Source organism: Tamandua tetradactyla, chromosome 5, assembly GCF_023851605.1.
Source record: "Tamandua tetradactyla isolate mTamTet1 chromosome 5, mTamTet1.pri, whole genome shotgun sequence".
Taxonomy (NCBI): Eukaryota; Metazoa; Chordata; class Mammalia; order Pilosa; family Myrmecophagidae; genus Tamandua; species Tamandua tetradactyla.
In genome coordinates, this window is record NC_135331.1 from 44,453,078 (window position 1) to 44,477,711 (window position 24,634).

Here is a 24,634-nt window from a genome sequence, read left to right on the forward strand (position 1 = left end):
TTTTGAGGCAACTTGGCAATATCTATAAAGCATTAAAATGCATATACCCTTTGGCTCAGCAATTTCATTTCTAGGACTTTATCCCTTGGATATTCTTGCACTTGAATCCAATAAAGTATTACAAGGATATTTGTTGCAACATTTTTTGTAATAACAAAAGGTTGGAAATACCTTACATGCCTGACAGTAGTGCATTCATCCAACAGAATATTAGCTATTGATTAGAAAGAATGAAAGAGCATAAGAACAGGTATGGAATTATCACCAAAATGTGATGTCATTTGTGATAACAAACAAAATAAAGAAAAATGTGCATCATTCTGTCATTTGGAGAAAAAGCAAAGGAGGAGGTGTATGTTTTCTGATTGAATTCTCTCAACAATCCTATGACATAGGCACTATTATTAGTTTCACTTCATGGAGGTAAAAACCGAGGCACAGAGGCTATGTGACATGCCCAAGACTGTGCGCTTAGCAAATAGCAGAAAAATGCTATTTGAACTCATGTCCTCGCTCTTAAGCATCATGCTACAGCAACTTCAGGGTCAGGCATGCTTGTCTCTTTCTAGAAAGCTACACGCGAAACTGGGAACCCTGCTTCTGGAGAGGGAGAATGAAGGGTATTTCACTTTGCATCTTTTTTTGTTTGGTTGATCGTGGTTTTTCATTTTTTTTATCCATTTTTTTAAATTTTCCTTTCACTTCGTACATTTTTTGTATTTTTTTTTACATCCTGCATGCATTATCTATTCAGTAAATACATAAATACTTTTTTAATAATTAAAAGGATAAAGACATGAAAAAAATTCCTATGGCGTGCACGGGTGGTTCAGTGGTAGAACGGTCGCCTTCCATGTGGGAGACCCGGGTTCCATTCCCGGACATACATCACCACCACCACCACCACCAAAAAAAAATTCCTATGACCGCTACAGAGTAAAATAAATGAAGAGATGTATTAGCCAAATACAATTTGTGGACATTGCTTGTATGTTTTATGACTGTTTTTAAACCAGTTATAAAAAGACATTTTTTAGAAAGCCATGGAAAATTGAACATGGGCTGGGTATTACATGATATTAAGTAACTATTATTAATTTTGTTGGTTATGTTAATGATATTGTAGTTGTGTTTTTGAAAAGTCCTGATCAGTTATCAGTTAGAAATATAGATGGGTGGATGGATGGATGGATGGGTGGCTGGAGAGGGAGAAAGCAAGAGAAATAAATTAGGTAAGATAAAATAAGAAAATTCCTCAGCTTTGTTTCGATGAATGGGTGGTGGCAGCATGGCTGCTAAAGCTCACAGGTGCTAACACCCTGCTGCCAGCAAATGCCCTGGCCCACTTTGCCTCCTCTTCTGGGGACACAGCGGTGACCCTGCTTCTCTAACACAATGGTAGCCTGCCTTCTGGGGCTTCCAGTTGCCAAGACAGCACATACCAGTCCAACGGCTACACTCACATTGGGTCAGCTGTTGACTTGGTTTTTACTAGCAGTTATTAAAAAAAAAACCCACTTCCGTCCATCTCTTCAGAGGAGGCAACTCCCTTTCTCTCTGATAGAGTAGCTTAGTTAAACCTGTCTGAAAATTGAGTGCTGTTACCCAATTGAAACATCTGCAAAATAAAAGTTGCAGTGATTTGCCTCCCATAAATAAAAATCAGGGGCTAAAATGAATTGTCATCGGGTACATTTTAATTCTCATGCAGTCTCTTAAAATTCCCACCCAGGTAAGAAAGTGACCCAGCAGCGTGCTAATCCCTGCATGTAATATTTATATTTTAATAGGCTTCTTTTTTTTTTTTTTTTTTTTTTTTTTAAAGGAAAGACAGAGAGAAGGAAGGAAGGATAGAAGGAAGGAAGGAAGGAAGAAAGGGAAACATTTTTAAACATTTTCTTGTTTTATTGTATTCTGTTTCTCCGTTTTTGTTACATGGGCTGGGGCCGGGAATCGAACCGAGGTCCTCCGGCATAGCAGGCAAGCACTTTGCCCGCTGAGCCACCGCGGCCCGCCCTAGGCTTCTTTTTTTTAATCAAAAATCTCTGAGTCTATATGGACTAGCCAGAGTTACCATCATTCATATGACTTTTTCTTGGTTGAAGCTGAGAATATACCGTTCAAATAAATATTGGAGGTGCCACTTCCATGATGTTGGGTTATTGTGTTTGGGGGAGGTTGATTTGTTTGATCTTTCCATTCTTTTAATTTTAGGATTACAACACAGGAAGAAGATTGGAACATTCTAATCTGTGGAGGGACTGTCAGTAATTCAGCAAGTCGCTTCTGGCCTCTAGAAATGGCTGGACTAGCTGTTGACAAGTCTAAGGGAGTTATTCATTAAAATGGGCAGCTGATGCCACATTAGCAGTGTGAGATTGGTTTGTGCATTACTCTCCCTCTTTTTTGTTCTCTTATCACTGCTTTTCTCTACTCTGTCTATGAATTGATATGTTTAGATCTCCTCAATCTTAAAATACCCCAACACCCTAATGGACATTTTTTCTCTCTATGATATCTTCATAAGCTTCTTCAAAGAGCTATATATCAATAAAAAGAACAAACATTAACAGTCAATAATTGTTACAGCATTTGCTATGCTCCAGGTACTTTACATATATTATGAAGATTAACACATTTAATTCTTACAACATCTGAGGAAGATTCTATTAGTATCCTCATACCTTAAATAAGGAAACAGAGGCACAGAGAACTTAAGTCACTTGCTTAAAGTCACACAGCTGCCTTACTGCCCTTGCTTTTTCTTTTCCCCCATTTTAAAAATTAAAGTAAAATGAACAAACATTAAAAATTTCTTCCTTTTAAGTGTATAGTTCTGACAAATCCATACAGTCGTGTATGTATACACAGCACCACAATCAAGAAACAGAGCAGCCGCATCCTTCCAGAAACTTCCCCAGGCTCCTGTGTAGTCAGCTCTGCCCCATCTCCAGTTCCTGTAAGTGTACCTTTACGAGAAACTGCTAAAATATTTGCCACAGTGACTATACCAGTTCATATTGCCACAGACAATATTTGAGAGTCCCAGTTGTTCTGTACACTTGTCAGTATTTGGCAGGTTTTAAAAACATTTTAGCCATTTAATAAGTGCATTGTTTGATCTCGTGGTTTTCATTTGACTTTCTCGAGTGGCTAGCAATGTTGAGCATCTTTTTATGAGCTTATTTGCCTTCTCTATATCTTTTTGGTAACGTGTCTGTTCAGATCTTTTGTGTGTCTTTATTGGATTGTTTTTATTATTGAGTTTGGAGAATTCTTTATGCAATGCTGACTACAAGTCCTTTATCAGATAAGTGATTCACGAATATTTTCTCCAAGTCTATGGCTTCTCTTTTCATCCTCTTATCAGTGTCTTTTGAAGAGTAGTTACTATTTTTATGAAGTCCAATTTATCACTTTTTTTCTTTTATGTATCATGTTCTGGGTGTCAAATGTAAAACTAAAACAAAAAAGCTTCTGGATAAAAATAGGAGAAAAGATTTGTGACCTTGGATTGGGCAAAGACATCTTCAATTTAAGTCTTTGATCCATTTTGAGCTATTTTTTTGTATATGGTAAAAGGTCTGGGCCAAGTTTCATTTTTTTGCATATGTATGTTGTGCTGGTTTGAAACTGTCATGAGCCCCAGAAAAGCCATGTTCTTTTTCCAATCTTGTGGGGGCAGACTGTTGTTTGGGTGGCTCTTTTTGATTAAATTGTTTCCATGGAGATATGACCCACCCAATTCAAGGTCAGTTTTAATCCTTTTACTAGGGCCCTGTATGAAGAGAATAAAAGGCAAAAATACATAGACCTCAGAGCCAACACAAAGAGCAGAGAGATAATACCAAGATACAGACATCTTGGAGATGCTAAGCTAAGAGACAAAACCCAGAGTCTGCCCCAGAGAAGCTAAATGAGGATTCACAGAGCATTAGGGAAAAAAAAAAACCACTGGAATTAGAAGATGAAACCAGAAGCCGGGAGAGAAGGACAGCAGATGTCACCATGCGCCTTCCCATGTGACAGAGAAACCCTGGTTGCAATCAGTCTGTCTTCAAAGTCAAGGTATCTCTCTCTGGATGCCTTAGTTTAGACATTTTTATGGCCTTAGACAGTAAACTTATAACTCAATAAGTCCCCTTGTAAAAGCCAATCCCTTTCTGGCATATTGCATTCCAGCAGCTTAGCAAACCAGAAGAGATGTCCAGTTGTTCCAGTATTTAGAAAGTTGAACATAGACTTAACATATGACCCAGCAATCCCACTCATGGGTTGTTCCCTCATGTCTACTTAAATGTCACCTTATCAGGGAGACCTTCTTCAACTACCTTATTTAAAGTTGCAACCCCCTACCAAGTCACTCCCACATCCCTTAATTCCTTTCTTTTTCTTATTTTTCTTCATAGCAATTATCACCATCTGACAAACTGTATATTTTTATCTATCTGCTTATTATCTGTCTCCCCCACAGCATGAAGGTAGGAGCATTGGTCTGTTTTATTCACAACTGTATTCCTAGCACTGAGGAATGCCTGGCACAATATAGGTCAGTATTTCTTAAAAATGTTTTCACTGTTGTTCCCACCCCCTTGGGAGAGTCTTTTTACACATTTTTTCCTATTCACACTCCCTCCATGAGATTTTAATATGAGAGATATATTGTATATTTTATTCATAACTGTGTTCCCTGTTCTAGTTTGCTAGCTGCCGGAATGTAAAATACCAGAAATAGAATGGCTTTTAAATAGAGGAATTTATTAAGCTGTGAGTTTACAGTTCTAAGGCCATGAAAATGTCCCAATTAAAGCAAGTCTATAGAAATGTCCAACGTAAGGCACCAACAAGAGTTTACTTTCATTCAAGAAAGGCCGATAACATTCAGGGTTTTTCTCTCTCAACTGGAAAGGCACATGGTAAACACCGCAAGATCTGCTAGCTTTCTCTCCAGGCTTCTTGTTTCATGAAGCTCTCCCGGGGGTATTTTCCTTTTTCATCTCCAAAGGTCTCTGACTGCGTGGGTTCTCATGGTTCTCCTGGCTCTTTTGATCTCAAGCTTTTTTCCAAAAATGTCTCCTCTTTTAAAGGTTTCCAGTAAAGTAATCAAGACCCACCAGGAATGGTTTGGTATTGATCAAAGGTTAATACCTGCAATTGGATGTGTCACATCGCCATGGAGATAATTTAATCATGCTTCCAACCTACAATGCTGAATAGGGACTAGAAGAAATGGCTGTCTCCACAGATGGCTCAAGATTAACACATGGCTTTTCTAGGATACATAACCCTTTCAAACTGGCACACTCCCCAAGAACCAATTTTGACCCCCTTTGGGGGTGAAATCACTACCATTGAGATTGTATGATGTAGATATTTCACATATATATATATATATTTCATATATCTTTTTAATGAGTACATTATGCTTGGAGTATGATACAGGGATGGCATCTGATGTATTTAGCAGGTCTGGGCTTCTTTGCAGAAGGCAGAGGCTCAGATTGAAGGGAGTTATTGTCACAATGTAACCAAGAAATTAGGATTTAAGGGATGAGTTTGATTACTGAAACATCATATAGATATTTTTGCTTTCTGGATTATTGAAGTAGACAGAGGGGAATACCTGAAATCCTTAAACTACAATTCTGCTGCCCTGATATCTGAAATGCTTGTAGGAGCCCTTATCTTGTGCCTTTGAGACTATAAGAGCTCTTACTCCCTTTTTCCGGTCATTTTCTTGTAGGGCAAAAACCCTAAGACTGATGAAGTATTTAAAGTCAGCCATTAACTAGTTTTAGCCCCAGATATTTGTAAATTATATGAACTAGACTCTGCTATTGAAAGATAACTTGTCTCCTTTTCTTTCAGCTCACACGTTTCGTACTGAAGTGACAGCTCTGCTTCCCCTTCCTTCAGCTTATGCTCTATTGAAATGATAATGCTCACACTGTCTCCTTTTCTGCTTTGAACTTGCTATTCGAAATGACCTCATCTCCCCTTGCTAAAATCCTTAAAAATCTTGACCCCCCTAAACTTGGGGAGACAGATTCGGGGCCATTAAGCCAACTGCTCTCATACTACGCACCTAGTAATAAACTCATTCTCTCTTTGAAACCCCAGCATCTCAGGGATTGGTTACTGAGCATGTTGGGCAAAAGAAGCCATGACCTTTGTAACAACAATGGCAGTGAGAGAAAGATGAAGAAAAGCAGGAACAGACAGTCCAGTATCCCAGGGTCAGAAGGAAAAGCAGAGGGAAATTGGCAGTGTCAAGTGTGATGGGAGTTTCTAGTGAAGAATTAGAATCTGCCCATTGGTGTGAGCTCTTTCTGGAGTATGGTGGTCACAGAAGCTGGATTGAAAGAGATTTGGGAGAAAATCTGGAGCAAAAGAGATAAATTAGAACAGTCACCAGAGAGGGTGATAGGGTCCAGTATGGTTTGTGAGTTTTTTTAAAAGTTGTTATTGCTGTTGTTGTTTAGAAGTTGAAAGACCTGGGTTGGCAGCTGGAATGGAATTTCAAATCACTTTATGAAAAGGAAAATTTTAATCCAACATATTTGGGGAATTGACCATATGTTACATAGAAATTGACTGCTGGTTAATACGAGGTTTAAAGTTCAGATTTTGGAAAAAGAATTCATCTCAAAGCTGAATATGACAGAGCTCTTTTTTGTTAGCCAGGCAGGAGGACTAGGGGAAGAGGAACTTGACTGTAACCATGTTCCTGTTGGTTTGTCCAAAGAAAGGCCTAACTTGCTCTAGAGAAACTTTTTGAAAATGAATAATGTAAGAACAGTGAAATTGAAACTAAGGTGAAAATTTTCACCCCAAATCCTACCAACATAAAAAGCAATATTTTCCTTTATTTTTGTTCCTTTCAAATATTGGTCCATCTAGCCATATAGATACTAGAATCATAATTCGGTTTTCAGATCAGATTCTGTTATTTTCACTCAGAATAGAAGAATTTCCCATGTCAGTTACAAGATTACCTAAAGAACACAAGTTATATATTTTAACATAAATATTCAACTCCACTTTTTCAACCCTGGCTAAAAGCTTGATTTCCCCTCCATTGAAGTCTAGGGAGCAGAGAATTCTGACAAGATAAGTAGTCAGAAACAGAGGCTAAAATAAATTGGACATTGGGCTTACTCTCATAATAGCGGAACAGAAGGCATCCAAGCCATATGAGAGAGAGGGTACAAAGGGACTCCACACTGAATAACTCAGCTTGCACAGGAAGGCTGTCATACCTCATTACTATAGTCTGATACTGAGCAGAGTAAGTCAAAAGTTGCTGGGAGTCATCTCAGTGGCAGCCCCTTCCAACATGAACAAGTTAGAATGGCCATAGCCAAAATACCCCTAAAGAGAGGGAGAGAAAGATCAAAGGTGATGGTGGAGGCGTACAGAGAAGACAGGATTTACAAATGATCATGAATGCTGAATCATTAAATTGATATCTCTTTTAGTCTCCAGTATCGTATACAACAGCTAGAAGTAAAAACCTAAAATGGTGAAATCGTAACCCATGCCAAACCTGTTTGGGACCGTAAATATTGGAAGAATCACCTGAGTAGCCGCTCTACCTCCCTTTGGGTCTTTTCCCAATCCATCTCCTGTCCTATCACAAACCTGTTTAACATCCTCAAATGGCTTCCCATTACCTATAAGATAAAAGTGACTGACTTAGTATTGCAAAACAGGTTCCTTCACATTCCGGCCACTCACGTCCTCTCCAGCATATCACTTTCCCCCTCTTTTCTCTTGCACATCCCCCTGTAGTCTGGTCACAATAGAACTCATTCTTAACTTTCCCCTGGTTTTCCTGCACCTTTCCCTGGCAGAGAGTTACTCTTCTTCTTAGAGATTACTGAACAAAGATAATAATTGTGATAGGAATTAATGCTAGTCATCAACTTTAGTTCTGGGTCTTCCCCATTCTGGGCACACGGTAGGATTGCATGCATCTTGGCCACTGTGAAGGTAGGTGTATGACATGCCTCGACCAATAAAATATAAGTGGAAATGACATGTGTCCATGTCAGTTCAGAGAATTTAACTGCCAGTGTGAGGGACTCCGTGACTCTCCCTGTTAAGACAACTGGAATATTCCAGAAGGTAACCGGGTCCTGAAATGCCTCTATAGCTGAGTCTCTGAAGAATATGTACCATGAGCAAAAAATAAATCTCTGTTGATCTCAACCCATAAAGTGTGGACTTATTTGTCACTAAAACATAACCTAATCCTTCCTGATTGATATACTTGAGCAGCTCTTACAAATGGCCAGTTATTTCAAAATATTTCTGCTAGATTCTGAGTTGTGAACAAGCACCCTGTCTTATTCCCTTCACACACTCAATGTCTAGGAGAATGCTCAGGCACATAGTAGGTGCCCGAAAATCTTTTTTGGTGGGGGTGTAGGTGAGGGCACATGTGCTCTTTGATGCACAAATAATTTGTGCCTTACATGTAAAGTCATGCTGTTTGCAGTAGATCATCGGAGGATAATAAGAATAAGATAAAAAGTATTTGTTTTTATTAACTGCTAAGTATGTTCTTTTATTACTTTCCATTAAGCTATGTTTTATTTGATATCTCTGAATGCATGGCTTTCATTTCAGTTGCCTTAAAATTTGTTTCATTTCTACCAGCTGGGTTTTTCTGTTACATTTCATCCTGAAACTCTGTTCTCCTTTTATCTATTCCCAGGGTAACAGCCATATCTCTTATCCTACTGTTCTTAAAATGGGAATTTGTAAATTCACAATAATTCTATATTTAATTTCATAAACCAGGAGTATTAGGTGGCTGGAATATATTGTGTCACCAAAGCAAGAAAGGTGGAAGAGGTGGGGGAGGAGAGAAGTAACTGAAAGGCAACAAGGCAGGTTGAAAAGAGATTAGCTTTTGGAGTTAGGAGAGCTTGGGATTAATTGGGTTTTGGCATCTACTGTGTGTGCAGGGGAGCCCCTGTATACCTTATCTGAAAACGTGGATGGCAATAGATATAAATCACCAAGCTTTCGAGAGATACGAGTGAAATCATTTATGTGGAAGCTCTTTGTAAATTTTAAGCGATCGCCTAAATATTTGTTAACGTGATGAAAACAGCAGGAGAGTTGTTTCTACCGAGAAGAGCGGGTGATAGAAGAAATCAGCACCGTGAGAGGACTGCATTTTCAAGTCTTAGGATCAATCTTGGATGGGGTGGCATTTGGCCCACAGGTGGTCAGAATACTTTATCTGGACAGTGGGCCCCAAGGTCCAACCCCTCAAAGGAGTTGTTGCATTACCTGGGATTCGGGTGAACTTTTTGTTTTGTGGCTTGGATTTTTACCTTCTGTTCCTGACTAGATGCATGACCAGGGTATAAATGATCCTGGAACCTCGGATTTCTAGTTAGTTACTTATGTGACACCCGTCACACACTTTTCTCAGGGTCTGATATAATATTCCCATTGTCGTTTCTATTTCCCTTGTGCCGTTCCTTGGACATTGTCTCTAATCGCCTGTCTACAATGATCGTTGAGTGGATGACACACCTCTAAAGAGGACATTAGGAGTCCTTCCAGAGGAGACATGGACATGGAGGTCAAAATGCCAGCTTTACTGATACCAGCAAGGATGGGAATAGCCCTGCAGAAAGTGGAGATGCCAAAACAGACCAGGCACAGAAAGCCAAAGGTGCTGGAGATGCCACGTGCAGTGTGTGCATTTTTGATAACTGTGTGCTTCTGGTGACCTTACAGTTTGAAATACTATTTTTTATCAAGTTTTATGAAAATGCAGAATTTTGTTTCACTTTCTTTTTTAACTATGTTGTTAGCACTTCGTTGTTGTGTCATGAATAGAACATCTCCAAAGCTGGATTAACATGAGAGAAAACACCTTTCCCCTCCGGTTTTGAGAGATTTAATCTTTACTTCCAGGATTTTGGCTTCCCTGGACATTGATACGCATTAGCCCCCTTGGCACAAATGCCTTGTGATATGGAAAAACCAAAATTCGTTTTTATGACCTCATGTCCTCTTCTCCTTCTCATCCCTCAGCGTGGACTTGACTCCCTGAAATCTGTTGGGGCCTGACCCCCCAAAATTGCCAGAATGTCAGGCAATCTGGACTTTCCAGTGATGCCCCTGAGATGGCGTCTGGCAGAAGAACATGAGTCCTTGTCTAGATTGTGGATCTTCAAACTGATAATTCTGTCATTTTCATTCCATTTCCTGAAGGTCAGGGTTGACTCATGAAAAGTTGTCAAACAACATGCTAAATGTGAAATTGTCCCTGTTCAGAGCATCAAACATTGGGTTTCATTGGGAGTTTGACTGTTGTGGTAGACTGTTACTGACTGTCTGCCCATGTCCTGCCTGAAATACCATGATTGTTTAAGAAAAGTATCTTTAATACAGCTGGATACAGTTTGGCTTATATATATATATAGCCTTGGAATATGAATTATTTTTTTTAAATGCTAGCTTTATTTCTGATAAAGTGATTGAAGAATCTGGCTGAGATCTTCCTCCAACTTCCCCTGAATTAGGCAACCTCAACCCACCCAGTCATAGGCAGCAAGGGACAATCAAAGCCCTCTGTCAAGGAAAGGGCTGGCCCTTGTATCTTGACCAGTTAGGGTCAACTCCTTGTAATCAGTGAGCAGATTTGGAAAGAAGAGGAGCACTCTGGGGCTGAGAGCCGAGTATGCCCAGCTTCTCCTTCCAAAAGTACTAATTAGCTCACTCTGTCCTTCTGTAGCTGGGTGCGCATGGATAAAGTATGAGACCCTTCATGGAAATACACAGCCAAAGAAATGGAAGCCAAAACGCCCAGCCTGACATTGGCCAAAAACCTCCCAACGGGGGGTAAACAATGCTGAACACTGTTTCTCATCCTTCTATATTTCTGGTGGCTTCCCCCACCCTTATCATTGAAGGCTTCTGACCCTTGGCCTCACCTGACCCTACCTGCCTTTGCCACCACTCAACTCAGTAGTTACAAGCCTTGGGCTGCACATAAGAATCACCCGGGGAGCTTTTGAACCATTCCAATGCTGAGGCCCAGCTCCCAGAGTTCCTCATTCAGCATTAGTAATTTTCAAAGCTCCCCTAGTGACTCAAAAGTGCATCCAGGTTACAGACCACCGAACTAACAATTTGGGTCTCATCAACCCTTTTTCACCTTCATCTGGCCAGATGCAAAATGCAGAAAACACCACCTGTGAAGCTCTCAGAACGAAGGCAGCTCTGATAATGATGTCAGCAACTTCTTTCTAGATTAAAGCCACAATGCTAGTTTCAGAGGTCCTGTCGTGCTTCTCAACTTTTCCTTCTCCTCATAAAAGGGTGAGTTAAAAAGAAAAAAAGTTCTGCTTGGCCCCTTGGTGCTCAGCTTTTCATTTTCTTGAAAGGGACTAAGAGAGAGATGTCTTTCTTCTGACAGAAATGCTCTTGATCTGACTTTCCCCTCAGCCCATCGGCAGCCAGTCATTATGAAAATCCAGTAAAAGACATTTCCTGACATAAGCTTAATGCATTCGTCTCTTTTAATATCACCCATCATCTCACACCCAGCTATTGAGCCAGGCTTCTGATGGCTCAGTGGTCAGAGGAAGGAAATCCATGACCCTGGCCCTGAAAGGAGAAGTCTCGATGGTGTAATAGAACAGCTTAAAATGCAATTTTCTCAGTACCTCACCTGAATTTCTCTTAGCTGGAGTGTATCTACTTGACTCCAGCCTATTTGGAGGCAGCCCTCAATTGTGAGTGAGCCTTAATCACTCATGGCAGCTTAGGAGGACAGCTGCTTCAGTGCATCTGTGTCTCTGATAACAGAACCCATTTAGCTGCTCCAAAGTCACGAGGTTATGGATATGGTGGGGTAATAACTCCCTGGGACGGCTTTGGCATAGTTATAACACACGGAGAGGGAGTGAACTCTGCATCAATTAATCTGCCAGATATAAAGTTTGCTATTAGTCAGCGCTATCATACCTGCAATAAAAATGTGTCAAACCGCAACCAGTTTGGATGTTTAGCTACCTGACTAGATTAAAGGCAGATTTTGCCATTGTTTGATTTATGAGTTTTGCTTCAAAAAAATATGCCTATAAGTTTATGAATTCCCTATTATATTTCAGAGATTTAAAAAAAATGAGCTTTTAGGGCCAGCAACTGTGGCTCAATGGCAGACTTCTCACCTGCTATGCCGGAGACCTGGGTTCGATTCCCGTTGTCTGCCAATGTAAAAAAAGAAAAAAAAAAAAAGAGCTTTTATTTTTATGTCATTTTTTACATGAATTTTTAATTTATGCTCTATTTCTATCCTATTGGCTTTTTCTAAAATACTAGCTTTTAAAGTGAATCAATTGCTATGTACCGGCTCTGTCTTTGTCCCTGACTCTATTTTGAAACTATTCATGTCACTTCAGGAAAGAGCCTACTATTTTGATAATTGCTGTTGTGAAATAATTGCTGTAGTCAAAGTAGCTAACTCTGATGATCACTTCCCAGGCAGGTTCATACCGTGAAAATTTTAGGTGGCAGTGGTCTTAAGTCAGCTAACCACACGTGCAACTGGGAATCTCAGCCTTCAAACTGAGCCGTCAACCACAAGGCAATCTCATTACATAATCCAAAGGTGAGCCGTCAGCATGGGACCTGCTCAATCTATCTTGTGAAACTGTGTTACTTCACTGTTTCACCTTCCAGAGGCCAAAGTTTGGGGTCTAGACATCAGAGCCACTAAAATGTGAAATTAAGAGGCAATGAATAAATTCACGTCTTAAGACCAAAGACCATCATGTTGTCATACAAGAACTATGTCTTATGATGTATCAGTATTTTCAAATGGTGTAGCTGAAGGCTAACCTTACATTTTCTTCATCTCTTTGATAACTTTTTCAATGTTCTAGAGAGGCAGATGTGCCAGAGGAATGAGCATGATCTGTCATATGTGTTTGAATTTGAATCTCAGATTGTTACCTATTAGCTGTGTGACTTTGAGCAAATTTGGGGATCTCTCTGAGTCTCCAATTTCTGTATTTGTTAAAGAAGTAGAGCCTCATAACACTTTCCATGAAAAGGTTGGAGATATACACGAAATGCCTGACACCTATTCGTCACCCTACAATCAGGAGTTGATACAAGTGTTATTTTCTTCTGGGTTGTCTGAAAGTTCTTGGGGAAGAAAGTCACCCCCAGAGATCCTGGGCTGAAATTGTGAGAACAATTTTGGGTCATCGTCCAACACGTGAAGTCCACACACTAGTGTTAAGTTCCAGAAATCTCACTTAGCACCTATTAATCAGAGCTTCAAAAGCCGCCCTGTCAGCTCTACTTCATCTTCCAGGTCTGACCAGGTTAATGCTTTTCTGGCTGTTGGCATGTGGGGTAATTTACAGAGAAAGAAGGTTTATGTGTGTGGGTGTGCGCGTGTGCATATTTGCGTGCATATGTTAGTAATTCTTGAATGATGCTGATTTCGTGTATTTTCTTTTTTTCTGATAAAGGTATTGGAGGTTGGTTGTTAGGGAAGAGAGAGATGAAGGTTCTCTTTCTGGAATAGGCAAGGAGAACCAGAAGATCCCTTCCTCAAAATCTTTTTCCTGATATTTCTCACCAGTTCAAGGATAACTTTTGCTGACGTCCTCTTTTGGGTAAAGAGGAGCATTAATCTCCTTGGAATGTTATACATGCTAGTCATTCCTACCATCTTGCAGTTATCATTTTAAGAAATAAAGATTCAGGAAAGAAGGGTTTTTCACTGAGGATGGAAGAGGGGTCTCTAGGAAGAATGGAGAATGGAAAAATTAATGGAGGCAAGCCCATGGCTGTCATTTGCCCTTCTTCTTTTGGATTTCTCAACAAATCACCTCAACTGATTATTTATGGCTGTTCTTGCTCTTTGGAACCTACTAACTCACCTCCATAGAATTACAAAGCATCCTATTCTTAATTTTTACCTTCTTTAAGTTGTGACTTTCCAGACAAAAAGGCAAAAAGTTATGACAGGGGCAAGAAGGAGCATCCACTTCGATGACGAAATTTGTTTGGGTCCAGATGCATGTTAGGTATTTCAAAATACTTTGCTTTTCAAATATAAGCTATAGGGACCACAGAACTCACCACTGTTAATGATGCTGGCAGAAATCTGTCAGGGGAAGCTTCGAGTGACTGAGACTAGAAAGGTCGTGCATTTTAGAGCTGGAGAGACCTTGTCTAGAAAGCCCGGCCCCTCATCACATAGCGCAGAGAGCTTTTGAACTGGAAAATCATTTGGTTTCACCTCTCGTTTTTTGGATGCAAGCTCTGAAAAATCCACAAAGTAAAGTGATTTGCTCCAGGTTTCATCCCCAGTGAGTGACAGAGACCTGCTTCAAATCTGGGTTGCTCAGACTAGTAAAACATATGGGGTAAAGATGAATAATAGGGGGAACAAATGTTAAAATAAATTTAGAGTGAAATCCTGGTGATCGGGGGAGGGGGAGGGGTAAGGAGTATGGTATGTATGAATTTTTTTCTGTTGTCTTTTTCTTTTTCTAAATAGATGCAAATGTTCCAAGAAATGATCATGATGATGAATATGCAACTATGTGATGATATTGTGAATTACTGATCATATGCATAGAATGGAATGATAAAAAATTATGCATGCTCGCATTTGGTGTTTTTTTGGTATTTTAAAAAAATTTAAAAATTAATAAAAAATAATCTGGATTGCTTAATCCCAATAGTGTCAGTATACCAAGCATTTATTAAATACCTCTTTGTCGTGCCATGCACTGTGCTAGGTCCTGGTGTGAGGAAGTGCCAGGCTGGATAATACACAGCCCCTGACCTTTTGGACTCCTTGGAGCGATATATGCATTGTTAAATACTTATAATAAAAGGTGATATGAAATAATAGAATGGATGTGAAGGTCTGGGGAAGGGCAGAGGAAGAAACAATTACTTGGCCTAAAGAAGCTGAGAGTCTTCCTTTACATCAGTTCTTCTCAAACATCCCTACCTTCTACCCCACTAATTGCTTTTTTTTTTTAGTGGAGGAAAACAAATCTGTTCTTTGTAACACTGTGATAATAGGTGAGTGAGACCAGACATAGGGCCTCTGGCAAAAAGGAAGGAGGGTGTATGCCTGCTAGGTTTTTGAAATGGAACGAGCTTCCTTCTCCTGCCGGGTTGGCTTCCCGGGTGAATTGCACTGGTTTGCCTGTACTGACTAAACCTGCTTCCACGCCAGCCATGCACTTGAGGAAGGGAGGAGAGGCAGGCAGTGTTATCAGAAGGGGGTACATCAGAGACCTTTGCAACTCCGTCATGGTTGGCAGGGTGATAGGAGAGACGGAGGCTGTGCAGGTCGGTGAATAGTGGATGACTTGGGGTAGGTCAGGGCAGCCGGAGACAGGAGTCTCATTCTCAGGAGATCACGGAGATGGAGAGAATGCCAACTCTCAGTAACGGTCAAGAGAGCCTGGCTCCTAACTAGTCCCCTCCCATCAGGGTCTGTTTGAGAAGCCCCCTGCTTGCTCTCAGAAGTAGTTTCGATATCTCACGCAATCTGGGTCATACGACTCATTTGCTAAAGAGCCTGCTTTTCTAAAATATGAAGCTAAATCTCTTAAGCTTTTACAGTTTCAATCATAAGGCCAAATTAAAATGCTTTTTTAAAAAGCATGACTAAAGTTGTAAGCCATGATGCATGATTGGTTGAATTTTATTTTTCACATTTCAAAAAAAAAAAATTCCCTGTTTTTACCAGCTCATTGAACCATCTTGGCAATGAATAGATAAGCACATCTAGGAATGATTGATACCATATGTTTCACGGGTATCGTATTTTGATGATGTTCTTCAGTGTTTCAAACCACCAAAACAGAAACACAAACACACATACACGGAACTCAAAAGTGACAGTTTTTGTTTTGATGGCTACATTTAGAGTTAAGCATCATCATTAAAATTTTACAGGTGACATATCAGGAAAAATTAACCCACCAGTTGCATTGCTCTGAAAGGAAAACATTCCTTCATCATAATGAACGAAATTGTGTGCTAGATATAAATGCTGGTGACCTCTAGAAAATGAACTGCTGACCCATAAACAGATGAGACTCAGCCAGAGTAAACGAAGCAGAAGCTTTCCCAGCGTAACTGTGCATGCTGGCAGGGCAGATTCTTTTTATAATTAAAAGAGATAGAGTGGTCAATAGGGAACATTTAATAGGAACAAACACAACTGAATTGCCTAACCTATTTTTCTAGCCCATTCTTCATCCTCATGTTATACTATCTATCTGGGTTTTAAATGCGACACATACATTACACATAAAAGCAACATACACAGACTCATGCAGCAGAACTAAGCAAGAATTCACTTAGAATATAGATACTGTCAATGCCCAATTTATTCAGAAGGGATCTCCATCTAAATCACACCATCCAATATGGCAGTCATTAGCCACATGTGGCTACTGAGTACCTGAAATGTGGCTTGTCTGAATTATAATGTGATGGAAGTATAAAATACACACTAGATTTCACAGCTTTAACACAAACCCTCAAAAGAATATAAAATAGCTCAATAATTGAAGATTTTGATTCATATTAAAATGACAATATTCAAGATATCTTGAGTTAAATAAAATACATCAAGTTAAATTTCAGTCATCTGTTTCTTTGTATTTTTTAAAATATATGGCTCTTGGAACATTTTGAATTACCTATGTGACTTCCATTGTATTTCTATTGGCCGATCCTGATCTAAATGGAAATTTTGGGCAAGTAAAGGTAGTGTTTAGCAATCCAACAGAATTAAAATGTAAACTCAGATGAACTGATGATAACATGACAACATGAAGAAAACTGGCCAAAGTAATTGATGCTGGAGGTGTGACCTTTTCCATTCCTTTGACACTGGAAAGTTTCTGCAAACCCAAATGTTTGTTAACAACTTCCTAAATGGGCCATGTGGTGGTGGCTCAGTGGCAGAATTCTCTCCTGCCATGCTAGAGACCCGGGTTCAATTCCCAATGCCTGCCCATGTTTAAAAAAAAAAAAAGAAAGAAAAATAACTTTCTAAAAGGAAAATGAGAAAAGGGAAGTCCTAAGAAATGAAATGTGCTCTAATCATGACCTGGACTCTGAAAGAAACAGGAAAATAAACCATCCCCCCAGCTCTCTGGAGGCCCTGGATTTTGCTTGAAGGAGTCCATTATTGAGAAGTCAGGGTTAGGCCTCTTATTCTTTGAATGCCCTTTTATATTAATAGGGCTCATTATTTCTTCTCAAAGAGAATGACCTAGAGGGGTGGTGCAACTGTGGCTCAATGGCAGAATTCCTGCCTGCCATTCCAGAGACCCAAGTTCGAGTCCCAGAGCCCGCCCATGTCCCCAAAACAAGGAATGACAGAGGCCTCACCTTCTTCTAAGGTTTGTTGATGGACCATCTGTTTTCAGGGAGAGGGCACTGAATGGGAGGGACCACCAATCTATATTGCAGCAGGACTGTAGACTTCGCCGACCCATTGCTAAAGCATACTAAGGGCCCATTGATTGGGAAGTTTTAACTCTTAGAGGGGTGTTTACTTAAGCGAGCATTATGCTCTTTGGGGAACCCATTGGATCTATTCTATAATTTCCCCAAATCTCTCTCATGTTCCATGAAAAAAGATATTAAAGCGAAAAAAAAAAAAATAAGTAATGCTGTAAATGACACCACCAGCAAAGGGCCATGAATGGACTTTTAACAAGTCTAGGATAATACAGAGTGGGTTGTCACCATGGAACAAACAAGCAAATGTAACATTTGCTTCACTAGGCTGGAGGAAAACCGTTCAGTATGGTGGGGGCTAATGCAATTCTGAAAGATAGGTGAAGGTATTGTTCAAACCCAACAGCTATGTGAGTCCTCACAGAAAGCAAAGTGGGGGTGGGAGGGGGACCCCTAAGTAGAATGACTTCATGATAGACAAGACTAACTTGAGAAAGCACAGCCATAAAAATGATTCATTGTACTGCATAGAATGCAAGGATCCTAAGAGATAAAGCACGAAAAGAGCTGAAGTATTTGGGAAAAAATTTTGCTTTTTTTTTTTTAAAGAGTCCTACATTATGAATAAAGTTTATCTCCATTTTATTGTGCCAAAGTGCAAAGTCTCCAGTACCGTGAGCTTCCTGCTTTGGTCTAAATTCATTTATGAGAAGCTTTACTCATGCTTTAGGTGCCAGTGACTCATGGTTAAATTATTCCACTCATTTTTTTTTCCCTTTTTCTTTTTAAAATACAGTTGAAAATCACGTGGCATTCTGCTTTGTTCTTTTTTCTTTTTTTTCCCAACGAAAGCTAAGGAACTCTAATAGCCCCATTACCTTAATAAACTAAAGCGATTCAGTGAAAAGAGTATCTATTTCATCAAATCTAATTTATGATCATTTCTTTAAAAGCCGAAGACTAATTCGTGGGGATTTTCTGGAACCCTATGAAAATTCATATCACCTAGTAAGCCAGACGGGTTGAAGGTTGGTATCCAATGACTGCTAAGAGGATATAAGGAATGTTGCAGAAATATAAACAGACCAGCACTGAAATTTAATTAGACGCTGCATATGTTAATAATAAATTCAATTAATTTAGCCTTCTACCTAGCCTAGAGGTAAAAAAAAAAAAAAACCAGGCAAAATAATAATTCATTTTAAATGCTTCAATTGGTAGCCTCCTTTCCTGAAGAGTGATTTATGCAGTAATTTACTAGCTGTGTCTTTATAAGATTGTTCCAAACCAGCCCTTTTGAAATAATAATAATTTCTGAATGTGTGTTGTGAGAGATATAACAAATGACTTCCTATTAATTTTCATTTAATGAGTTGCCGAGTCACATGGTTAATTTTTTTTAAATTCTCTTCTTAGGATAAACAGGTTATAAAGACTGTGAATCACGCTTGCATTTCACAAAAGTCATGATGGGAAACTCTGTCTCCTATTCTCTATGTGATTTGAAGGTCAATCAGTTGCAAATTTGTTATATTAAATAGGCTTCTACTTCTTTCTCAGTTAGCACAGCAGAGCAGTTTAAATTTATATAGCCAAATGATTCCACATGGGTGAAAAAAGAAAACAGAAAATTTATCAGCAACAAGGGTCCTAGCAGGGATGATAGGGAAGCAGACAGAAAACAGTCATGAATGAGGTGAAAGTACAGGGTAAGATTGGCTGAGAAGTCCCATGACATTGATCCTTATTTTTTTAACAACAAAATGCAAGAAAGTTCATGAAGTCCACTTCTTAAGACTTTCCTCTTTTTAACAGGACCCCTTTTTAATAGGACCCCAGGATTTCTTACATAAATATTAATAATTTAAAGAGAATTTAATTGTTTATGCTTTAAAGAAGTTTAATTACATGCAACTAAGTAATTATAAATTGTAATAAAAATAGCACGTATGAAATATGATTAAAATAAAACAAAATAACAAAAACTAGAAAAGTCCGAGTTATCTTGATTGCTTCACATCTGTTTAAATAATCAGACAATAAACAGGGCAAGGCTATCAAAAACAATTCCTTGCAACACTTGGAAGAATGCGCCTAAAGTTTTAAATAACTCAAATGCAGTTGCTACTTACAGGAGAACCGAAAAGGCCTGGCTCCTAGCCCGCACTGCCTCGCGCCCTCACCGTGGAAAAGCCCATACTGCATCTCGCCCATGAACTTGTCCAGCTCTGGCCCGGAGGCGTTGACGAGCAGAGCCCCCGTCTTGCAGACAATGGTGGCTTTCATCCACAGTGGCGTCCCCAGGGCTGTCACAACTCCCAGGGCACACACGAAGCTTAACACCCCCGCCGTGCAAAATAGGACCTTCTTCTGTTGGCTTGGCATGGTGGGAAACTGCTTCTGTTAGGGTGAGGCTCAAAAACAAGACGCTGGTGAGTGATGAGGAGGGACTGCCCCTGTGCCTGCATTTATTATCGAAGCTGAATGGACAGATCCCAGCTGAAAAGACCCCTTCACCTTCCACGGTGGTTGTCTCCTACCAAATGTCAGTAGACTGCCGGGTTGAAGGTTTCTTCATCACACGTGATTGGATTTTCTTATTTTCTACTTCTCTGTTTCTCTCATTTGAAATTTTGGACTAAGAATCTGTAAAATAAAACTTTCGAACTGTCCGAGAGTATCTCCTCTTGTGTCTCTTGGTAACAAAGGTTTAAGATAACAGATGGAATCCTCCATGTAACTTGATAAATTTCCCCTCCCCTCCTCAGCCCTTTGTCTGATTGGGTGAATTGAAAGTCTCAGAAACAGGCTTGGCTTCTGTGGTAAATTTTCAGCAACCTGAGTAGTTCATTTATTTATGTATTTTTATTCCCTTTTTTAGGGCTGGTGGTGAGGGAGTGGGCTTTGGCAGAGATAGGAAGAACATATGTGCATCTGTTGGTAATTAATTGATTTTGAAGAACGTTAATTATGGCAAGATAAAAATATTGAGTTGACCTGAGTTCTGCATGCATATGAAGGGCCCTAGCCCAACCACAGCCACTCTGCCTTAGTTTCCTAGAGGTGCCCTAAGAAATTACCACAAGCTGGGTAATTTATTATTATATATGAAATATATTCACCTACAGTTCTGGGGATTAGAAGCCTGAAGTCACGGTGGCAGCAGTACCCACTCCCTCTGAAGGGAAGAATCTTTCCTTGCCTCTTCCTCACTTCGGGTGGTTGCCAGCAACCCATAGCATTTCTTCCTGCAGTTTCTGCCTCCTCTACAGGGCTTCTTCCTTCTGTGTCTCTGGGGTCCTCTCCTTTAAAAGGGCACAGGCCTTGGGATTTAGGGCCAATTCAGTATTACCTCCTTTTTAATCACACCTGCAAAGACCCTAACTTCAAATAAATTCACGTTCTGAGGTTGTGTAGGTAGCCATGAATTTGGGGAAATACTATTCAACCCACACAGCCTCCTAACTTCACTTTTCCCAGTTCCATGTTTTAGAACCAATGTATCAATAGAGAACTTGATTCAAATTCTTCCTGGCATGGAAAAATGTGGAGATGCAGATGCAGTATCTAAATTCCTAAATGCTTTCTTTGGCTACCGTAGGATAATGGCAAGGAGATATTGTTCTGAGTCCAAAGAGTGTTGGAATCAATAAAGAAGATGAGGGTCTGTCATGGAAAAATGAGATTGTGGTCAGAGAAATAGCTCAAGCATTGGTCACAGAGAAACAAGGGTCCCAGCAGAGGTGAGCCATCAGGGGAGATAAGAGACAAAGTTGAGAGTAGGATTGGGTTTGGTTAAATTGTCAAGACTAACATTCATAATCTAGTGACAGCTTTTTAACTCTTCATTTCCAATGTGAGTCCTCCTTCTGAAAGCAGATATTGTATTGTTTTAGTGGTTTTGCTTTTGGAAGTTTTTTTTAGGCAGGTGTTAGCTAAATGTCTATTTTTTTGTGGTGGGGAGGGGTGCATGGCTCAGGAATTGAACCCGGGTCTCTCATATGGAAGGTGAGCATTCTACCACTGAACCACCCGTGCACCCATTGAATGTCTATGTTATGCCACATTATTGCACTCGGCTTTGACCTGAAAAGCTAACTTTTAATAAGAGCTTAGTATGCCAGGCGTCTTGATGAGTATTTTATTGAAATAATCTCATTTAATTCTCACCATTACCAAATAAAGTGACAATGATGATGATGTTGATGATGATATTTTCCCTTTTTTTGGCATGGGCAGGCACCAGAAATTGAATCCGGGTCTCTGACACAGCAGGTGAGAACTCTGCCACTGAACCACCATTGCCCGCCCTATATTTCCATTTTATAGATAAAGAAACTGAGGCTCAGAGAGGTCAAGCAACTTGCCCGAGAGAGTAGTGGAGACGGAATTCAAATCCAGGTCTTCTGACACTGAAGTTCAGTGCTGTGCTAAACCAAACCCCTGACCTTGATGAGAGGGCAAGTCCTTCAATTTGGGCTGAGTTGAGGCAGAATAAACAGGGGCAGGGTAGCCTAGTATCAGTTATACATCCTGGGGATTGAAGGACACAGACATCTATAAACACCACTTGCCCAGGGGGACAAAAACAGTTTTGTTTTTTGTTTTTTGTGTTGTTTTTTGCTAGTTTCTAATCCCCTGTTTTGCCTTTAAGCATGGAAGCTTAGAATAAATTGATAAATGAAGATTTACTTCACACCATTTTCAGCATAAACACATCTCTTAGGTTATGTACACTTTGAAAAGAACCTTGGAGGATAGTCCTGGAATATCGGTGAATTTCTCAGCACACAGCTAACTCTCCAATCCTGGCAGTGTCCAGCCCTAATCTCAATAAGGACAACTCAGTGTAGAACTGATTCCAGAATGCCAGGTACCTTGGGCAGGGAGGGAGGCAACGTAAAGAAGTAGGGATACACGAGTTTCCAAAGAGGCAGTCCAAGTTAGGTTTACAATATACATAAGTCTTTTTATTTTGTTTAACTAGACACATGGAATAAACAACCCCGCCACAGGTTGTCTAGCCTCTCAATGACATTTGGTGACATAAGAAAATGGAACCAGGCCTCCCTACCATCCCCCATGACCCCTTTCAGGTGCTGGATGATGACTAGAGTAGTTGCCGGCACCGTCCACCAACAAAACCAGGGGGCACCAGTGTTCCCAGTAAACAGGTATCAGGAAGTACACATGACACACCCATCCCAGAAACCTTAAAGTGTCTAAGAGTTAAGCCAATTTAAATCAACATATTCTGTAGTTGGAGGAGACAGAACAATTTCCAAGCCCAGGCATAGAAAATAACTATAACCTAATAGAGGCTATTAATACTTCTACAGAAAGGATACTGTAAGAGAGGTGCAGCTAGCATAGGACACAGGGGCTGGTGTAATTAAGCAAAACCAAGCCAAGTGTATCTAAAGTGTCTAAAAAGAAATGTCCTCATCATGGATGTCAAGAGCAATTTGATCACACCAGCTCTAAATTTCCATCAGTCTACAGTTGAAGTTTTCACCGGTCTTCGGAGACGTGAGAAAAATAAATACAACATAGTGAGGTTTTTCTTTTATTCTGAAGTTATATCCTTCATTTTTGTTGTTAAAATTCCCTTTCTTTAATGTAATAATGGTAGTGGAATTTTTAATATCTTTACTTGGTAAATAAAAAATATTGTCAAAACTCTGCCAGTTGCCATTTAAAAATAATAATAATCACTGGCCTATGGCTTACAAGTTTATGGATTCCTGTGTGGAAACGATGAGATTTAAAGCCTCACCTTGGGCTAGATGACCTCTTTGCTCTAACCCAGTGATTCTCAACCTTGATTGCACCTTGGAAATACTGAGGACATTTTTAAAATACTGATATTTGGGTTCTTGAGATTCAGATTTATTTGGTGTCGGGTCACCCCAGGTGATTGCAATGTCAGCCGGGGCTGAGAACATTTGCTCGTATTCCATCTTCACGGAGCTACCTCCTGAGTGCTGAGTAGGCTCTGTGGGTTTCTTGGTGCTGAAAATGAAGATACCTGCATGCAGACATGAGCATTCTGGTCACTATGAAGGAATATTTGCATTGAAATTAATATATTAGCTCTCCCATTTGCAGCTCAAACATTCTCGAATTTTGTTCGGGACCAAGAGCTTGATGTTGTCAAAATGTCCTGATGGAGTCAGGTATCTGCAGATACAAGACTCAGGCCCTGGATGATGCATCTACCCCAGAGTCACCATGTCAACGTAATGGTGATGTCTCCAGTTCATGAGGCAGCTCCCCTCGGGTCCTACACCCACCTCCCCCGCTCCCCTCCTCTCTGTACAGCTTCCTTTCAATCTTCAATATCAGCCACCCACGGCCTGCATAGTAGTATGTGTGATCCACCCTCTGAGAATGGTACAATAGAACCTGGCAGTCATTATGCCTGACAGCCTTCTTTTGAAATTCCATCTTAAACGTCTTGAATGACAGTGATGACACCGTTTTCCTTGCAGTCTCTCTGAGAATTTGAGTCATTAATGTCAGCAAGTTTTCACCAAGTATCCTCCTGAAAGCTTTACTTCTCTCAATAGGGAGACATTTGGTGACATAAGAAAATGGAACCAGGCCTCCCTCCCCTCCCCCATGACCCCTTTCAGGTGCTGGATAATGATATAATTATCCAGTCTGACTAGGAAGCAATGTAGAGAAAGAAGTACAATCGCAGGCTATGTTTTTGCTTCCAATATAGCATGTATGCCTCTTCTCACCCGTATTTGGAAGCAGTGGTTTTTGCTTTCTGGTCATTTGAAACAGAAAAGGTCGTTTGAGGAAAGAGCACAGGGCAGGAAAGAGCTGCTATACTGGAAAGGGTGGAGGGTAAAAGCTGTGCCATTGGGCCCCTTTACTCCTTATTCCCTAAGAGTCCCCCACCCCAACCCCACAGTCAATTTTGAAAAGCACAGTTTGAGAAGCATGAACCTGTGGATCCTTTACTTCCCTCTTTACTTTAAAAAAATTTTTTTTTAAAGTTATGAGATTAAAATGTGTCCATTTGTTAGACTATGTCTCTTTTTTCCTTCGCTGTCCTTACCGGCTAGCTATAATAGAATATAACATTGGCTAGAGACACTGTATGATTGATTCTTCCAATGATTAATTTTTA

General features: G+C 40.0%; 1 protein-coding gene across 1 annotated transcript in view; it reads right to left on the reverse strand.

Moving 5' to 3' along the window:
* CLRN1 (clarin 1) overlaps nt 1-20,168 on the reverse strand; it is a 42,917-nt gene extending 22,749 nt beyond the window's left edge. The window contains exon 1 of the mRNA XM_077159135.1: nt 19,626-20,168. Within this exon, the coding sequence (XP_077015250.1) occupies nt 19,626-19,878 (253 nt within the window). The 5' untranslated portion in view covers nt 19,879-20,168. The remainder of the gene's footprint in view (nt 1-19,625) is intronic.
* Nucleotides 20,169-24,634: the final 4,466 nt, after the last annotated feature.